The sequence below is a fragment of the Calidris pugnax genome, unplaced genomic scaffold (assembly GCF_001431845.1).
Source record: "Calidris pugnax isolate Ruff unplaced genomic scaffold, ASM143184v1 scaffold24, whole genome shotgun sequence".
Lineage (NCBI taxonomy): Eukaryota > Metazoa > Chordata > Aves > Charadriiformes > Scolopacidae > Calidris > Calidris pugnax.
In genome coordinates, this window is record NW_015090922.1 from 7,969,747 (window position 1) to 7,990,601 (window position 20,855).

General features: G+C 42.4%; 1 protein-coding gene across 1 annotated transcript in view; it reads right to left on the reverse strand.

Annotated features, from left to right (window-relative positions):
• HHAT (hedgehog acyltransferase) overlaps window positions 1–20,846 on the reverse strand; it is a 163,059-nt gene extending 142,213 nt beyond the window's left edge. Inside the window, exons 1-7 of the mRNA XM_014951242.1 lie at window positions 20,731–20,846; window positions 20,236–20,372; window positions 18,818–18,885; window positions 17,033–17,146; window positions 16,213–16,407; window positions 14,685–14,897; window positions 10,778–10,949 (exon numbers count right to left, since the gene is read on the reverse strand). Of these exons, the coding sequence (XP_014806728.1) occupies window positions 10,778–10,949; window positions 14,685–14,897; window positions 16,213–16,407; window positions 17,033–17,146; window positions 18,818–18,885; window positions 20,236–20,329 (856 nt within the window). The 5' untranslated portion in view covers window positions 20,330–20,372; window positions 20,731–20,846. The remainder of the gene's footprint in view (window positions 1–10,777; window positions 10,950–14,684; window positions 14,898–16,212; window positions 16,408–17,032; window positions 17,147–18,817; window positions 18,886–20,235; window positions 20,373–20,730) is intronic.
• Between the last annotated feature and the right edge of the window lie 9 nt (window positions 20,847–20,855).

Sequence of the window (20,855 nt, forward strand, 5' to 3'; positions counted from 1 at the left end):
CTTTTCTGACTAACAGCTGACGTAAGTAAAAACTAATCCCAAAGGAAGGAAAGTAAAATTATAATTGTGAAGAGTAAAAATTATAAAATACAATTGTTATCTCCTTCCTTTCCAGTGTTTTGATTTCCCTCTCTCATATTAACTTGTTATTTGACTGGAGTACTTTAGATATTTAGTGTAATTTTAAAACCTTCCAGCAGATTTTCCTTGGAGACAAGTTTTCAATTTGACTCCAGCAGTACAAGGCCACGAACATCTAAATCTGTTGTGGGGATTTTTGGCAAACATCCTTTTTGCATTCTGCTGACTAATGAGTATACTATGGATGACAGTGAAAAGTTAAACATTAAAAATTCATCCAATATATTATAACCTAGGGTGAAATCCTGGCAATAATAATGCAAGTAGCAAAACTCCTTTTCACTTTTAATATCATGGTCCACATGCATGATATAAGAAACAGTTGTGCCATACAAAATAGAAATTGATGTTAGAACAAAATACCTAGACAAGAAGCTTATGGCATTTTCCTTCAGGGAAGCAGTGATCTAGTATTCAGTAACATTCTTCCCCAGAGGAAAACAAACAATCAGAAGCACAATTTGGATACTAGCCAATTAGCTACACATTAGATTACTGCTAAATCATCTATACAGACAACTTTCTGCTTTAATTCCCATCTCATTCAATTTCTTGTTTCTTTTCTGACAAATTTCATTGGAGAGCTGAATGCTGACACCCACACAAACCAATTACAAAGACCACAGCTGTCTGTGCACTGGTAGAAGTCAAAATCCTTTGGCTGTGCATGATGAAAAGAGACTGAGAGACACAGACTACCACTCTCTTGAGACCTGAGAATCAATACATTTCATTTTAAATGCAACAATGAAAGAGTCTGAGTTCTCAAATACAAAGTTATCATAAGTTTCATTTAAAAGAACCCCGCATTTTCACCATATCTAACAACAGACATCTAAGTTTTAATTACTGTTAATTAGCAGAGAGCTCAATAGCACTGGTATCTTAAATAAATGTAGATGTCACATAACCAGTCATTACCTGGCAGGCACTAGCTACTCTGCATGTGGCAATTCTAAGCCTCACAACACCAGCAATGTGAAGGTCCCTATAAAATTATGCAGATAAAGTCCTCATTGGTCTTCAGCTCACCCCAGCTGTGTGAGAGTTCTGGCCACCCACGGAAGACCAAGGCAAGACTCACAGCCACACAACAGCTGGGCTGCACTGGCAACAGGTACAGGCTTTACACCTTCTTGCATTCCAGCTGCTTTGCATTTGCTCCATTGAAGCACAAAGCAGCCGGAACGACACTGCTTTACCTGATTTAAAAACATGAAATAATAAAAATAAATTTAAGAGCAATGCTAAATTTCTCAACTTCATTAACAATATCACATAATTCGTTCTCCAGCGTTCAATTTTAAGCTTAAAAAGAACTTGCACATGAGCATTATCTTAAATTGGAAACAAGCTATACCAAGTGTATATTAAAAACACACTGAAGAGAAAAAGTAATGCAAAATTGTTATCTTTTCCCCAGAATAAATTAATTCAAAGGGTTCAGAGTCAAGGTTAATGTTTGTTAAAACTGAAATGTGTTAAGGGATTAAAAAAAAAAAATCAAGTTAAAGTAGCTATACAATCTTAAACACATGCACTTCAACAGTAAGCCTTTTGAAGTCCAAGATTAAATTGACTGTTATACAAATTGATATTTTCAATTTATCGTCTTGCAATCCTTAAAACATCCTATGCTTTAAGAATATATCCACAGACCATCAAACATTTACGTTCCTTAAATTTACCGCAATTTCTAAGTTTCATAGATCTTTGTTGTTTCAAGGATAATCAGAATTTAGAATGCTCGAATAATTTTTTTACTTTTTGTATTCTCAAAACTCTGCCTGATATTTTTTGACAGAAGTTATCAAGCAGAACACTTTCATAAGTAAGACACAATAGATTTGGATCAAGGCATTAGAAACAACATTTGGCAATTTTCTGTCCATAAGCCATCGCCAAAAGTCATGGTCAAGAACTGTAACTTAGCAGGCAATTTTATTACAAGCACAAATTTTTCTTTTTTGTAGCTATACTGACCCTATGGCATTAATAATTGCAGATGCCCCTTTGTGTACGACACGTTCAACTAGAAAACACGTATCATAGATAAATATGCAGTAATATTTCAAGAAGGTTACTGACACAAGTCTAATAGGAAACAGACATTTAAAACAGCTCAGAACGTGGAACCATATCATCAAGTTTAAAATATCAGGCTTTAAGCAGTTCATTTACCCTTTCTGTTACTTTTTACATGCCTTTTCTCCTACAGGAAAAAAAAATATTATGCAGGGATTCCCTCAAATGAAAGCCACCATGAAAGCATGTGGCTCTGCACAGATAGACTACAGATGTATCTCAACAATAATGCCAACAATCATAAGATGCTTCAAGAGTTTCCAGCTCCATTAATCAATCAGTAACAGCACAATTTTCGACAAGCTTTACATGCTGGGCTACAGCATTTTCTTCACAGCAGGACACTCCTCCCTGACAAGAGCCCCAAAATCAGATCTACTGTGACCTTCTTAATTTGGTACTGACCACAGCAGGAGGCTACACCTCATGGTGGGGGAAGCTTTCATGTGAATGTACGACTACCATGGCACCAACTCAACTGGTCACAAGCTGCCAGGTAAGCCGAGCTCTGCAGCCATTGCCAGAAGTCCCACATGCCTCACGCCATACTGACCTGTCCCCAGTGAGGACCAACCACCCACTCCCACCTGTTACACTGACCTGAACTAATGCGAGTGATAACTCAATTCTCTTATTCCTGTCTCCAGCCACTGAAACAGAGCATCATGCAAGAAACATAAAGCATCCCAATTTCATTCCTTGAGCGGCAAACAATGCAATTAATAATTAGGCTCATATTGCTCAGGAGTGTTTTTCACTGCTGCTTGGCAGTGCTTTAAAAGAGGTGCTGGCTCACAAAATCAAAAGGAATGATGAAAGAAAAAAGTACTACAGAGACTCATGCAGCCTGGCTTAATATCCCAGCCTTCCAGGAGCACACAAGAAGCAAAAAAATCCTAAAACATATGGAGCAGTGGCAGGAAAGCACATACCACAATGCTTGCCCTGGAGGCTAAGTGCTTCTTTTAAGACAAAGGTGAATGGACATAAAGATCTCAAAGTGAAGAGCTGCCAATTGACTCTAGGTCAAGGCATAGATGTGTCTTCCAGGTTAGAGAAAACCCTACTGGTTTTTTCAAGGATACACATGCCTCAAAGCCACCTACCTTGAACACTCCCAAAACATCTACAGTAGGCATTATGTGTATTAGTAAATACTTGCAGGAATGAGCTCTCTAAGTAAATCAACATTTATCACATCGTGCTGGCTTTGACTGGGACAAAGTTAATTTCATTAGTAAATACCTGCAGGAATGAGCTAAGGAAATCAACATTTATCACATTGTGCTGGCTTTGACTGGGACAAAGTTAATTTCTCCATAAGTAGCAAGTGTGGGGCTATGTTTGGATTTGTGCTGAAAACAGCGTTGATAATAACAGGGGTGTTTTATTAATTGCTGAGCAGTGCTCACACAGGTTCAAGGCCATTTCTGCTCTTCCCACCGCCCACCAGCAGGCGGGCTGGGGGGCACAAGGAGCTGGGAGGGGACACAGCCAGGACAGCTGACCCCAACTGGGGTCGGGGGAGAGGAGGGTGGACCGAGCAAGCAGCTGCACAGCACAGTTGCTAGCTGGGGTTATACCACAACACACATAAGTTTAAAAAGTAATCAGGAAAGTAGGTTAATTGCCAATACCACCTGGAAGTTTAGCCTGCAGGAAAGCTTATAAAAAAATTTCTTTCTATAAAGCAGTGAACCACCCAGTGTTTTGGAGAATAAAATCTTCCTAAGCTTTCTGATTCATGTTTGTACTCCCAGTTTTCAAAACAGACATCAAGATGCCAAATATTTAGTCAGATTCTCCTTATCGTTATCTTGCAGGATGGAAAAATAAATAAATCTCAGATTACTCTGTTAGCATTTTATTACCTTTTAGACAGATGCACAGACACCCTAATTTCAATACCAAAACACCGTGTGTTTCTTAAAATGAACTTGAAAATCCATTTCCTATCTATGGCCACCTTAGAAAAAGAACGGCAACACGTCAAAACCAGCACCCTACATCCAACTTACACAGACTGCTCTGTAGGTCCTGCTTTCAAAGAGGAACTTACATAACATGTCTTCTTTTAATAAATCAAAACATGAAATCACCAATTACAGATTAAACCAGGTGACTCCACCTTTGAACCGATCATATTCTAGATTGATTTACACGCTGCTCAGAGGAGAATAAATACTCTTTTGGAGTACTAGAGCCTAGTTAATAATTAAAATAATGAGAGCTAATTGACACTAACTTGTGCATGCTTCACTACAACAAACAAATGGCACATGGTTAAGACCAAAACCCACAGAACACTCACAACATTGTATCATATATCTCAGATGTACATCTTCACATCAGACACATCTCTGACAAAGCACGTATATACAGATTGCTAGTTAAATATATTTTCACAATTACAGTATCTATTAGTATCCTGGATCACAATAGATAATACGTTTTCATGCAGAATTCTGGCTTTCATCATTCACTGTACCTTGTGAGACTAACAAGAAGTCCTGTTTCTTGAAGAAACAAGATTTCACATGGATTTTGTATTCTCTATCTCATGCTACCCAGAGGGTACAGCCAAATGCCTTCCCCAGCATCCAGACAGGAAGCAAGATTCCCACTGCCCTATACAAAGAAGAATAAAACCTCTGTGGGAGCTGGAGCTATGGGCAAAGATCGGAAATCATTTATAACTAAAGTTACCCAAGAGTTAATATTTGGCTATCTAAAAGCAACTCTACCCAAAGCTAGCTCTCACCACTTCCTCCTCTTCCTCCATGACATCTCCTCTTCAAAGTTATTCTTGCTACCAAACACAGACCACTGAGGAAACAATACAACTGTGTACTCAGCATGAAATAACACTTTTTTCAGACCCATATGATGCAGCTTTTTGTTAATGCATATAGCATTTGGTCTCCAGTAGCACAGCTTGCTGCAGTATAAGCATGGAAGTTTAAAGAACTATGGCAGAATGCAAAGGAAACAATTTAGATCAAAGAAGGAATATGTGGTAGAAGAAATTCTGACACCTATGTGGCACATGGGGATTGTAGTACTGAGCATGGGAGGGGATGCCCTGAAAACAGATCCATAATATTTTTCTATTGTATTTAGTGCATGGAGGATGTCGATGCAACCAGCTTTCTCTCATATCATAGACAGAAACCCAGGTAAGAATCTTCAACACAAAAGAACTGAATTAACCAATAGATTTTGTACTGTCTAGCTAAAGAGCTTAAATAATGAATGTCCATTTTCTCTTTTAGTAGAGAAGTTCTTCTAAATAATAATAACACTTTGAAGAAAGCTGCTGTTCTTCAGAGGACTCTCCAGCTAGGAGTCCAACCTTTTTTCATTCAATCCCTCCCCCTGCAAAATCCAGGGCCCAGAGTGCGACAAGACTCATTTCCTACTCATTAAAGGATCAATGCACAGAGGATGCAACCTGCTGTCTCTCAGAGCGAGCTGCTGACTGTGTACTTCCATAGCGCATTGAACCACAGGGCAGGCACATGAGCTGCCTTTACTGGCAAAACAGGGGTGACCGGGGGAGAACTGAAGGTTCTACTGTTACATCAACTACACATACACTGTTTTTAGACTTCTGCTCACAATTCTTAACATTCTTATCGCCTGGTTAACAACCTTGAAACTTGCCAATTACAAATACAACCTGCATATAACAGCAATTAAAGAGATTGTGCATACACTTCAACTACAGCAGTTCTTCCATCCATAGTAAAAAAACACAGGAAAGCATGTGCCACATCATTGTTTATTCAAGAGACAGGCTTCATCTCCCAGATTACATAGCCAATAAAGAGACTGGAGGATATCCAACAAGCAAGGGTAAAACAAGGCTACGATGCCCTCTGAGCCTTTAAGACACTATGGTAACAGTGTCCCAAGAAAAACACAGCCCAGCTGGGTTATGTGGGCCTGAAGGTCCCCTAGAAAGGGAGAAACTCTGTGATGATTTTGACAGGCTTATTCAGAAGAGTAGGACACAAAGAATTAGGCATTTGCAAGTAAATTGGAAGGAATGAGGTAGTATAGCCTAGGCCAAGAGTGCTGTTGCAGTAATAAAGGTACTGGTTTGTAAAGGGCGTGGAGAAAAGAACAACCTGAACATTTGACCTAAGAGGATCTTCAGTTTAGTTGCCAAAGGACAGAAGTTTAAAAGTTTAAAAAAACACCATACAATGCACAAAATATACCAACAGTAGCTAATGCACACAAACAGTAATATTAAAGGGGTGTTGGTCGACAGCAGGCTGAACATGAGCCAGTAGTGTGCCCAGGTGGCCAAGAAGGCCAACAGCATCCTGGCCTGTATCAGGAACAGCGTGGTGAGTAGGACCCGAGAGGTGATCGTCCCCCTGTACTCGGCACTGGTGAGGCCCCACCTGGAGTACTGTGTCCAGTTTTGGGCCCCTTACCACAAAAAAAAAAAACATTGAGGTGCTGGAGCAGGTCCAGAGAAGGGTAACAAAGCTGGTGAGGGGTCTGGAGAACAAGTCTTATGCAGAGAGGCTGAGGGAGCTGGGGTTGTTTAACCTAGAGAAGAGGAAGCCAAAGGGAGACCTTATTGCGCTCTACAACTACCTGAAAGGAGGTTGTAGAGCAGCAGGGGTACATCTCTTCTCCCAAGTCACAGGCAACAGGACAAGAGGAAATGGCCTCAAGTTGTACCAGGGAAGGTTTCAGAGTGGATATTAGGAAAAATTTCTTCTCTGAAAGGGTTATCAGACCCTTGGAATGGGCTTCCCAGGGAAGTGGTTGAGGCCCCATCCCTGGGGATATTCAAAAGATGAGCTGACATGGTGCTCAGGAATATGGTTTAGTGTTGGGTGGGTGGTTTTGGTTTGGGTTTTTTTTTGTTGGTTTTGGGGTTTTTTTTGTGGTTGGACTAGATGATCTTAAAGGTCCCTTCCAACCTAGGCAATTCTATGATTCTGTAAAGGCAGCTTTCACCTCTGTTAGAGTTAACTACACAAGCATCAAAACCATACATGCACTATTTTGTATATTGCTGCTTCTAGAAACCCGTTTGCCTAACTCCTTCCACACATGGGAAAATGTGTGGAAATTTCTCTTACTGTTGGGTAACACATTCTCCCAGGTACTATTTTTTCATAACTGTGTGCACTCAGTAATGTTACTTCAGGTAACTTTAGCATTTATGGCCATGTACATTTATTAATGTTTTAAAAAGCCAGTATACAACAAGCATTGAAACTCAGTCCAGAGCTGTTTTGGTTTTAGATTATTTATTTATCTGCAGTCTCACCACACAGGAACACCACCCAAAGTGATGCAGCACGCTGTGTAGCTTCACACTTCTGAGGTGTATACTAACCACCAGCGTTGCCTTTAAGATGCCAAGAGCAAAATCTCACAGCACTTTCATCTTTACCTGCACTGCCAGCATTTATTGCCCATTGCCCAAAGATATCCCAGAAGAAAAACAGAGGAGCAGTTATAATCTCCTTAATTAGAGGTGATTACAGCTGATTGCAGAACAGCCTCATAGCCTTTCCCCTAAGTTTACCAGGCTATCGGAGCAGCCAGGCATCACAACACCAGTAGATGCTCCATGCTGCTTTGAAGCTGCTGTAGTTAAAAAAAATACAAAATGAACGAAAAACCTAGCAGTGCAGAAAGTCTAATATGCCATGTGGTTAATCCTCCTGAGTCAACAACAAGCTGCTTCCTTGGTCTCAAAACTCCGATGTAATCAGAGTTATCTGATGTAATTGGTTTTAATAACAAAACAAAAATAAGAGAAAGAAGTATTTTGCTCTGTACAAGAACTGGTATAGAAACATGGCAAGATCCTTAAGGATCAAGAGGAAAATATATGACTACCCTTACTCCCATATCACTGGCTCCCTAAAGCAAGTCACAACAGTGGCCTGTCACTCTAAGACAACCAGTATAATCATTGTGACAAAACATTTTAAAAACTGACAAACTTCTGCCTCAATCTCATTTGCACTATAATATTTGAACACCTGCTTTCATTACTACAAAGACAAAATGCAATGAGAGTAGGGTTACACTTTGAATACACCTCTCCTAAAAGCAGGGTCTCCACAGAGGACTTGCTTCAATTCAAATGGTCATATTTTAATCAGGCAGCTTTACAGGCTAAACATGCTTTAACACCAGCTTTTATCACCTGTTGCTTTGAGGCATTTTAGCTTCTTCTAATCATCTGTTCAAAATGCATTTTAATTCTTCGGATACAACACTTGATTTTGTCAAATAAATATAAAGCCTACTTAGCTATTGTCTGGAGATTGTGACAAAACATTTTAAGAACTGACAAACTTCTGCCTCAATCTCATTTGCACTATAATATTTGAACACCTGCTTTCATTACTACAAAGACAAAATGCAATGAGAGTAGGGTTACACTTTGAATACACCTCTCCTAAAAGCAGGGTCTCCACAGAGGACTTGCTTCAATTCAAATGGTCATATTTTAATCAGGCAGCTTTACAGGCTAAACATGCTTTAACACCAGCTTTTATCACCTGTTGCTTTGAGGCATTTTAGCTTCTTCTAATCATCTGTTCAAAATGCATTTTAATTCTTCGGATACAACACTTGATTTTGTCAAATAAATATAAAGCCTACTTAGCTATTGTCTGGAAAGTAACTTCCCCCTCTCGCTTTTTTAAAAAATGAGCATCAATAGTTTTGAAGGGAGGGAAGAATACATCAGCAACACCAAAGTTGGAATATTTTATCCCTAATTCCATAGCCTTGCCTACCTTATCCAGCTGCCAACCAGGTTCCACATGCTCAGTAACACAACAAGAAGTTTTTTGTCAGACATACAGACAATACCAGGAGCTAACAGATTTAATTCATCAATGAACTGACATTTAAAGCAGATGAAAACTCAAAATCCACTTTCTAAACAGTGACTGAGTGAGGAGGGGTAAAATGAACCACAGAGGCAAACCTCTCTTTCTGCTCTACATCTGCTCTAGCTCTTTTTTATACATAATATCTATTTCAAAAATGTAATTAAGTGTGTGTATATATATGCACATACACATACAGAGCATACACATTGCCCCCTACTGACCAGAGGCCAATACATAAGTGTTTTTTAGTGCACACTGCTCATCATGCATGAATGCTTGACAGGACCATACCAGTGTGTGTATCAATTCCTGATACTTGCTGGTATAGTAAGAGGCATCTCCTTTACTTCAGCTGCCACAAGGCTTTTTCAGAACTCAATTGTAAAGCCTGAGGTTTCTCTGCTTTCATTCCTCCTACCTGATGATACACATAGCAGGGGAATGAGGGGGGGTTGAAATCAAACCAACCACATACACCAACTGCTTACAGGTTAGCTTATGTCTATCTAGATACCAGCACCCAAGCTCTTGCTGTTTTATGATACATTCATCAGCACTCATTTCCCCCCCCCCCTCATTGTTAGGCATTTTAATGAAATACCAGGGATCTGTGGAGGGGCAGAAGGGGGGTAAGTCAAACAGGAAAACATCTTGGAGAGGCACTGGCTGCTACTTCCAGGCCAACTTGCTAGCAATTCCTTCCCTCTGCTTTTTTCATGAACACTGTCATTTTACCTTTCAATGTGACTACAAACTAAAAACACCAAACACAGAAGGAGATCAGTAGACACTGTAACTCTTAACATCTCCCTTCCTCCATCCCTACACTGAACAAACTTTTTAAAGTTTCCACTTCCATGACCGGGGGGGGAAGAAAGCCACTTTAGACCAAAGTATAGACACACTTTAGATTGGAAAAAATCCAGAATTTTTTTAATTTAGGAAGCAACTCAGTAATTTCAACTGTAAGCTTCTTAGAGGATCTACATGTTATATTAAGAGTCTGTAGACCACCTTTCTGACAGTGACTGGCCATAATGTGCTATTCATAAGTACCTACAGATGGACAGAAGTAGACTGGGTTTCTTGAAATGAAGGGAGAGAGAAGACTTCTGCTATTGTTTCTATACTCACCCAAGGCCCAGTATGATGCAGCTTCCAAAGGTGGAGCACTGCTGTAGAGAGCATGGATATACATGAGGTGAATCATCAGCTCAGCCAGGCACCACCAAAAGAAAATACGAATTATGCCCAAGATTAAGACGCTGAGATTGGTCTTCAAACTGAAGGCTTCTTTTCTCCTCATCTAAAGAAGAAATCCAAAGATGTTATATGGCACAAAACTGGCTGTTTTACACAAATAGTCATCCTCACAAGTTTTTAATTTCATTTGCTATTCATTACTATTACCAAGGACACCATTTGATTACATCATTTAGAAATTCCTGACACAGCCTTGAGGGAGGCTGGTCTGTCAATTCTCAACCTCAGTAAGCAGTAGAAATCAACAAGAGGCCAAACCCAAACATACACTGCACCAAACTGTTGTAGGAAAGGCCAAATGCTGTTAACCTCAACCAAATCCAGATGTGAGGTACTTTTTTTTTTAACTGGGTTTCTTGAAATGAAGGGAGAGAGAAGACTTCTGCTATTGTTTCTATACTCACCCAAGGCCCAGTATGATGCAGCTTCCAAAGGTGGAGCACTGCTGTAGAGAGCATGGATATACATGAGGTGAATCATCAGCTCAGCCAGGCACCACCAAAAGAAAATACGAATTATGCCCAAGATTAAGACGCTGAGATTGGTCTTCAAACTGAAGGCTTCTTTTCTCCTCATCTAAAGAAGAAATCCAAAGATGTTATATGGCACAAAACTGGCTGTTTTACACAAATAGTCATCCTCACAAGTTTTTAATTTCATTTGCTATTCATTACTATTACCAAAGACACCATTTGATTACATCATTTAGAAATTCCTGACACAGCCTTGAGGGAGGCTGGTCTGTCAATTCTCAACCTCAGTAAGCAGTAGAAATCAACAAGAGGCCAAACCCAAACATACACTGCACCAAACTGTTGTAGGAAAGGCCAAATGCTGTTAACCTCAACCAAATCCAGATGTGAGGTACTTTTTTTTTTATTTCCTACAACTTGATCAACTTCTAGAGATAACCAAAAAAGTTTAAAGAAACTACAGCTATGAAGGAGAAGAGTTTCCAAGCAGCAGCCCTACCAAACACAGAGACAACGACTGCTTGCTCTTAAAATATCTCCAACTTCTACCAGCTGCACAGGATTGATTATTTGAGGACTGTTCTTCATTTTTCTCCTGTAGCATTGCCAAGGTCAGCAACACCTACTACATGATGTGCTGAGCAAATGGCAGTTAAGTGCAAGTTAAGTATGGGATAAGACAAGGTTTGCAGTTGACAAGCTTCTCAAGATGCCCCAAACTCTTACACTGCTAACTATAATAAACACATCAGTATACTTTATCTTCTTTCTGCAGTAAAAGAATATAATAAACATAAGATTGCCTAAAAATTCAGTCATGTATCGTACATGTATCATCATGTGTGCAACATCTCCTTTTCCAGTCCCTAACTAGCCACCAAAAATGCACATAAAAGGTAAGCAATCAACCCATCTGCACAGAAAAAAACCCAAAACACAAGCCTGATAACTGCAAGCACACAGTACAGCTAACACGCGGTTAGCTCTGCTCACTTACAAATAAAGCAGGACACTCATTTTGAAGGTTCATTTGACAGTTAGCTCTGCTCACAAATGAAGCAGGACACTCATTTTGAAGGTTCATTTGTACCAGTCAGATGAAAGCTTGGAGACTACCACTTAGTCGGAGGAATTAGCACAACAGGCCTGTAAACCCGTGACAAACTGCTATGCCTCTACTCAGAAATTCAAGAAGGCCATTGATGAAATGTCACAGTCTCTCATTTTTTCCTGGCAATGGGTGCCAATTGCCAGCACTGGTATTACACTCTTCGGGCCGTGCAGCAGTTTCTGTCTTCATCTCCAGGACTTCTGCTTTGCAATATGCTCAGCTGGAGGCTCATCTCAGTCTCAGCTTCAGTTAAGCAGTTCTGCAAGTGGTCTTTTCTGACAGCTGCAATAAACACGCTCTTTGTATTGTGCACTTTGAATCAATTGCTGAGCACTGCAAACTTCAAAACCATTCTCCAGCCTCATCTGTCAAGGCAATATCCTCTGCTCAGGTAAGAGCTCTGACAATGCACTTCAGCAAAGACCAACAATAAACACCATAAGGCTGTTCAGTTTGTTCCATCTTCTTTATGGTTTTAACCAAAGAGGTCTGTACACATTTAAATGAAAACCTACTGCAAAAATAGGCATCCCATTCTCAATCTTCCTTTTTCTCCTCTCACCAAGAATACAGGTGGTCTTTGCTGGGCCATATCAGGTGAGCTTAGTTTCAATGCAAGACACAATTTTTCCTAACAGCTACACCCAAGTTACACAACTTGGAATCTCATGTCTTCTGAAACATTCCTTGGAAAAAAAAAAAATCATCTCCCTCTGCTAGGGGTTCAGGAATACAGGTGGAATTTAACACACTTCAGAAGCTACAAAGCAATAACCTTCTGAAACATTCCTTGGGAAAAAAAAAATCTCCCTCTGCTAGGGGTTCACGAATACAGGTGGAAGTTAACACACTTCAGAAGCTACAAAGCAATAAACAGTAAAAAAATAAATTACCTCAGTTTCTATGCAAGTCTATGCGGACTTTTCCTACAACATCCAGCCCAGGATAACAACATTCAGCCTTGCATCTTCCAAAGCTACTGAAGACAAATGAGCATAGGACTTGTCACTCAGGGGTCCACCAGAATCTCAGTTTTCACTTTCATAAAGCCCAGTCTATTTGCTCTGGCTTCAACAGAAAATTTCCAAATATAAGTAGAAGCAAGCAACACCTAAGCTTCTATATGTAAACTGAAATAGCAGTTTTATGGTTTGAAATGTCCAGTCATCCACTTTGTCCCAATTACATTAGCTATAGACATCACAGGTGGTGATTTAATTTCTTAAAGTGTGCAAGAAAATAAGCAATAAAGCACAGCAATCTGGGGTTTTCCCCGTCATGTAGAAGCAGGCTTGAAAAGCACACTGCAAGGTGCTACAAAAAAACCCCATGTAGTAAGACAGGTAAGTCTTTCACATTAAAGGGGCCACCCAGTTGCTCACTTTTCTAAAGAAAAGTGTTCCTAGTAAATCATCAGCTGTTTTCACACCAACATGAGGGGAAACTGGGGTCTTCAGGAACACCCAATACAAACCAGCAGCTTTCTGTAGCTCTGAAATATGTTTCAGAGTTAACAGCCAGCTGCTGCCAAAAATGTTGATTTATTCCACCTAATGGAGGAAAGGAAAACAAAAGTCCAGTCCAGCAGCTATATTCTAAAATTACAAACACTCTCCAAACACAATGACATGTGTCTTTGGCTCCCTGGTTGAAGGGACTAATCTGATGCCAGACAGAAAGACATCCTGCAAAGTAGAAATTGGGGAGGAAGGTTTTGTCTGAAAGCTGATAACCAGAATATTGTCAAATTCCCAATGCTCCACTTGAAACTGTCCAGTTTAGAGCTCTCCACATTCCAGTAACATTATTTGATATTTTTAAAGTTATGTGGAAGATAGCTTTGAACACATAAACAATTCCTAATCTCCAAGGACTAAGTAAAAATTGAAAACCTTAAAATCACTAGTAAGGTGAAAAAAAGTTACAGAATCACTTATAGATATTTTACTAAAGTCAAAACATATGTGAATGGAGACTCCTTTTCTGTAGTTTGCCTTTCCCCAGCCCCCCCCCGCCCCGGAGTATCTCATTGAAGGAAAAATATTTATTTCAGAAGAAAATAGAGATCAGAGTCTTACATAGAAGATTAATCATCCAGCCTTCACTATTCTTCACTTAACTATTTTGCTTTCTTCCCACTTTCTCTAACACTGTCATCTAATCAACCTCTCTCCACCCAAGCACTAGATACAAAGACTTCTTTTGACAATATATTTTGACTAAATATATTCTCAATGTTAGTTACCAGCCTGATGAGAATTCAATATTATGCCATTGCTGCCATACAAGCATGAATATCCAAGACTGGTTTCTACCTACAGCCTTCCCTTTCACATGCAGTTTACTTCAACACCTCAAGAGAAAAGGACAATAGATACAGAGTAACATTCAGAACACCTTCGTCAGTATCAATTTTTGTCAAGTACATATCCAGAAAATAAACAGAAACTCAGGTTTACCTGTAAATTACATTATGAAACACACCACTAAAAAGGCATCCAAAGGAAAACAATTTACCTACCTAACATTTTCTCATGATTGATATTAAAATCTCTCAAGATGAAGGAAAAAAATAATCAGCCTATCATGCTTTAATGTATAGAGTTTGTGTCTAGATTTGGCAACTGAAAAGAGATCACCATCCATTTCAATAGTTTGTCACACAATCCACCCAAAACACAGATGCACTGAAAATCTGTAACCCTGTGATCTTAAGAACACTGTTACCTGCTTACTGAATTCATCAAAGTTCATAAGGGGCCCATTGTGGAATGTGGGATAATAAAACACATATGCCAGCATCCACAGGAATGAGTGGGATGATTTCTGGGAAGGTCCATGCCAGCAGTATTCCAGGCTGAAGCTGGTGCAGAAGAGGCAGCGGACAGACACAGTGAAGAGCAGCAGATAATACTCATTTTCAGTGTCGTACCACTTTCTCTGCAAGATAAAACGAAGTCAGATCATGACAGTGCAATACTGTGTTTTTTATATAGCAGGGCAGCAATGTCTGCCCAGATCCTAACTTTCAGGGTCAGCAGCAGCAGAAAGCAACTAAAGCAAACAGCAGCTGGAATGAGCATCTGAAGTGAACAGCACTACTTAATGCATGAACAAGCAGCACTGGCTGTTGATGGAGAAAGGGCCTCCAGAACTACTGCAACCAGCACAGAGACAACAGCCTGATTTCAGAAACATACAGGTTGTGAAGAACTATGACAATAGGATAGTTTTTCCTTACAGGAATCCCCTTATCTCCCTCAGATTTGGTCCAGTAATACAATATCCAAACTAGCTGGCAACACTACTGACAGCCAAGGGACTGCTAGGGCTGAAGCCAAAGCTGCAGTTCAGATCCGAAGAGAAACAGTCGCTCCAGAGAGTGCTCAAGGCTGGGGAGATGTTACTGAGCCCTTATCAAGTTTCTGACACTGTCACACCTGTTTATAACAACAACAACAAAAAACCAAACAAACATCACAAAAAAACTTGGAAACATCAGAAAACATAGTTTGGCTGATTTGCATTGCAGTGAGCCCTTTCCTCCTCTCAGCAAGATGCAAGTCTGTCTACACCACAGGAAGAGAACCTACTCACTCCTCCGCCCTCTCCCTGACACCAGGGCCACAAGCCTTACAACATATGCCTAGTTTTTTCCCTTTCCCAAAGTAAATGCAAGAAGGACATTTCCTCACAACCAAGCAGCAGTTTCTCTAAAACCTGTACTGAGCAGCAAAAGCCATTAGAGAAAGAGCAAAAGTGAGCTTGCACCATCCAGTTGTGAGCAATTCATTGGGTATAAATCAAAGTGTTGGAGAAACAGTCCTGCTTCCCATGCAGAAGGCTACAGTCACCAATAAGGTACAGTCAGGCTTGACTAAACAACTCCTGGATATGAACTCAAAAACCAGCACCTGAAATCAGTATGATTACAGCTCCAAAGAACAAGAAATGTGTTTACTAGAGCACTAATAAAGTATTATCATGCTCAGCTCTACTGAATACCACTTAAGGCAAATACTGTCATGTCAATGCACCAGTCAGCATGGTTGAGAAATACGACTTTTCTAACTGGAGAAGCTCCATCATGAAGCACTGCAGTTCTATCACCTAGAAGCCAACTTTTCAAGCCAAATTTTCAAGCCAACTTCTGCTTGCATCGACTGAAGGGATAGTACTCCAACACAGATAGCTGCCATAATGGAGGAACACCACCACAATCCATTTGATGCTTAATTAGTCCTTCTCACATTACCTTGGCTTCTTCCACAGCTGGTATGCGCAAAGTAGATAGCAGGATAAGGGAACACAACCATGTCAGGAGTGACAGCTGGAACTGAGCCACAGCAAATGAAATTGTTGCATGTAACAAAATGACAGCAAAGCCCTTGATTCCCAGTAATAACCAGCAGGCAGCCATTCCATAAACCATCAAGCACCATGGTTTATACTGTTAGAAAAAGAAAAATGAACAGTTTTTAGTTTGATTATTTCTAAAGGAAAAAAAAAACCCACCCAGTATCTGTGCTGTCCTACAGAGGATCTATAGTAGAAACAACTGTAGTCAACAAGGTTAAGAACATGTATGAAACAACATAGGGAAAACCCAACAGTAGCTATAAAGATGGAAGGGAAGGGGTTTCTCTAGAAGCACATGAGAAATCCAAAGCCTCCCTGAGCTAGGGCAGAACATAACTTCTTCCTTTCCTTCCCCAAACTAGCAGGTGTGACACCACATGCCAGTCATTTCCCACAATCATGCCAAAATCCAAGAAGTCATCACTTCACAGTCTTGGAAAGGAATAACCACACCCTTCTCTTGTGTACAGGTCAAATGACACTGGTTAATGCTCCACAACAAAGAACAGGCTTTCATGGGTTGGAGATTGAAGTCTCCAAACACTAAGGCAACCAACCCACTCCCTCTCACTTGTGCATGATTGCAGACCCACTCACACAATTCACCCCACAGAATGGGGTTTCCCACACTAAGTAGCCTCAGTGCCAGGTTTCCCATGCCCAGAGTAAATTGAAACCCACGGAAACTCCCCGCTGTGAAGAAAATCCATACATACCTTCTCCACCAAGAGCCTGGACACTTGTGATACCAGGAGGTGACCAGCCAGAAGCCATAGTATACGTTCCCTTCCCCATTCGATCCAGTAGCTCCACTCAAAGTCCATGGGGTCCTGGGGCAGCAAGGGAACTGGTCAGTATATGTATCTTGCCATAAAAGCATGGTCTTACAGGACAAGGAAACACCTCCATAACACACCAGCTTTGATACCCAACACCATAGACTTAACATCTGGGGAACATCTCGGTCCAGCAATGTAGTCTGATCACTTACAGGGGTGAGCTCTGACAGCTCCATTTTGACTTCCAATGGCGTGAAATTCAGAAGAAGAGTTTTAGATGGTGTTACGACCCCTAAACCCCACACTAGCACTGAACGTGATTGAGCAGCAATCACTGCCACTCCATACAAGTGCCATAGGAGTTTTATAACCACAAAGCGGGCAGGCAGGTACCTACACACACCCCCCTACCTCCCTGGGACATGGGGAACAGGCTGGTGACTACACAGAGATGCATCCTGGAACAAGGGTCCCACTTCTCAGGGCTTCCCAGTCCAACACACCCTTGCTGGTGGTTCCCCATTAGGAACCTTCCTGGGAAATAACAAATTGGTCTGCTACTACCATTCCTGACCATCTTTTTAAACTCAACACCCCAAGTCACACCTCTTCTTGCCTCGGCTCTTAATTTTAGGACTTTTTTTTAATTTAGAAAAGGAAAAAAAACCCCACAAACTGTTTTGGACTATAATTAACCCACACAAAGCTTAGCCAGGAATTTTTCTTTCAATTTCTGTTAGCCTTATAAGAAAAAGCTTTTAAGAAAGGTGACAGAAAAGCAGAGCACTGCCTTCCCTCGACTGAGGGATTCAGAGAACAGCTCTGCTCCAGAAGACCCAGAGCTTGGGTGAGAAAACACCTTGACAGAAGTTCCACTCCCTGCTTCAAGAAAACCCAGGTGGGATCAGATGAAGTCAGGTCAGCTGGAGATTCCTGGGACATGGGGTTTTTTATCTAAATTAGTTAAGAGGGATCAGCTGGTAGCCCTGTCCTCCATACAGAGCCCCACCAGAAGCTCATCTCCACAATTGCTTTATGACTTTCTTGAAAGCACACGTGATAGTGGAACTAAACACCAAAATACCTCCAGAGACATGCACTCCTGGTCTTGTGTAAATCATCCTCAGTAATAGTTGCATGCAATAGTTACACTTCAAAAGGATATGAGGTCAAAAGCAAACAAAGGGGTTGGGGGCTGATTGCTTTTTGGTTTGGGGTAAAAGGGTGCTAGTTTGTTTTTTTTTTTAAGACCAAACATGTTTCTTAAAGCCCTTATGCCTCAAAAATCTGTTCTCCTCTGTGCTGGACTACAGCCAGTCAAGAAGAAAACTTGTGTTCACTAATGTTAAGCATTATCCAAACCACCCAGTGACAGGAAAAAGGGGGAAAAGGGCTGCAGGAAATGTCAAGGGTCATCATAACTTGTAAGGACAAACAGTAAACCAGAAGGTTATTACGTGATATAACAAAGGAGAAACACTTGAGCCAAGGATCAAGAAATGAAATAAAACTTTGGTTATGATTCTTAGATCTAGACACACTTGGCAAGTCCCTCTTTCTCATGAGAAACAGACTAAAATTAACCATGAATATCCAGATCTTCAAAGTTGCTATAAATCTCTGAAGCTAAATCAGGAGCTCAGGTGAGCAAAGGGCATGGAGACAAGATGTTCACATTATTGCCACAAAATAAAAGATGCTGGTACCAGTCACCCATCGTACCTTTTTGAGGCCCCGAAAGAGAGTCCCTGGTTCCAGCCCAAACCTTCTGTCCATCACAGCTTCATACTCTGCAGAGAAGAGCAAACCTTTGCTAAGGACACAGCAGCCAGAGCAGAGAGTCAAAGATGTAGCATCTGCTGCTCAAGAGCAACACCGTCCTGTGTTTCTTCTGCTGCTGAAAGACTCAGAGCCAGGGAAGGGCACATCACCATGCTCACCAGGCAAGCTGCCCAGCTAGGTCACAGCTCTACCCCATGGCAAAGCCAAAGCCACTGAATTGCCCAGAACCTATGCTTTGATTCCCTCTTGCAACAAGGGCAGTAGTAGGCAGTGACCAACCTTTTACCACACAGAATCTGCACTGATCCTCACTTCCTCTCTTTCAGGGCTGCCTGGTTTCTCCCATCAGAGCAGAAGGGAGACACACAGTCCTGACAGCAACCATTACAGCCAGAGCAGGGCAAAGCTGCTCAGACAAGGTGCCTCCAGAGCCTGTTCCCATGCAGCCTTTTGCCATCTCTGCAAAAGATGCGCTGCACATGTGGGTGCAGCCCTGCAACCATTTACCCAGCCCTTCCTTCACTGCCCTGCAAGTGCCCTTCTGGTACTCCTGTTCTTCCCTTAAGCTCTTTTGAGAGCCTGCCAGGGTCATTAACGTAGAACACCTTGCTGATTAAATCCTAACAGGATGCATTACACATTTCCCTAATGAGCCCCTCTAACTAGCTATACTTTTTATTTCCCTTAAGACACCGATGTGCTAGAACACAGCTTCTTTTCATCTACAAATTGTATTTAAACTGTTTAAAACCCCACTCTTCCTTTACATTGCATGGCTCCACTGAACCAAAACCAAGCCACTGTAACAGCTACCAACAGGTTACCCAAGGCACAGGAGTATGTTTGGAAACAAACTGACCCCAAAAAGCTGCACAGATAATCCAGCACAGCTGCACAGAGCCTCACCTGCCCTGGGTTCTCCCCAGGTTCAGTCCACAGCAATCACCATCAGGAGGCACAGCTGCTTTTCTGAACCACCCACCTCCAAGTGGCTGCAGGTGAGAAGGTTCAAGGCTAGCCAGGAAAAAAAAAATCCAGTTCAGTGCCAACATTCCTGCACTTCCCACATTTGAACAGCTGAGCTTCAGAGGTCTCCCTCAACTCTTTCCTGACAGCCTAGTAGCACCCCTGCCAAGGGTGTCCCGGCACTCAATGCAGAAAAGTCTTGGGAAAAGCTCTCTGCCCAGCTGGCACCTGGCTACTGCTTCCTCACAGGGGGCTGGTTTGCAGCCAGGGATCGCACAGGCACTCCTTGCAGCAGAGCAAAGTAACACCAACCCAGAGAGCACAACTCAAGCCGAGCAGCCTCACCAGCCGCCAGCGCTGCAGGAGCGAGCACAGCCGCACCGCGGACTTACTTTGAGACACTTGGTGCGCTTCGTAGAAGGCGTAGAGGTGGGAGCCCACGGCCAGGAGCCCGTAGAGACACATTTCCCAGGCCGGCAGCACCATCGGACCGGGGGCTGCTTCCCCGCGGACCCCGCCGGCCGCCTCCCTGCGGGGAAAGAGGGGACGGGAGAGGTTTCCCCGCGGAAGACGGACGAGCACCGAGCAGCGGGACACCCCGCACCGGGCACCGCACGCCGGGCCCTCGGCGGGGCAGCCGGGCGGGCCGGGCAGCAGCCACCGAGCGCGACTCAGGCCCCGGCGCTGCTCGGGCCCTGCGGCGAGGCCGGTCGGGGCAATGAGGCGACCGGGCTCCGCCGGGAGGGGAGACGAGGTGAGCCCTGCCCGGCCGCGACGGCTGCGGAGGCCCCGAGGGCCGAGGGCTCGGTACGGCCAGGGCCGGACCCCGGCTGCTCTCGCCGACCCGGGATGAGAGGAGCGAAGAGGGGACCCCGCTCTCCCCTTACCTGAGGAGGGCTCCGCCGCCGGGACCGGGAGCAGCAGCCCCGGGTGGATCGAGCCGAGGCTCCAGCCCTGCGGTGGGCAGGCGGACTCCCGGCAAGGGGCCGCTCCGGGTCGAGACGCCCCCGCC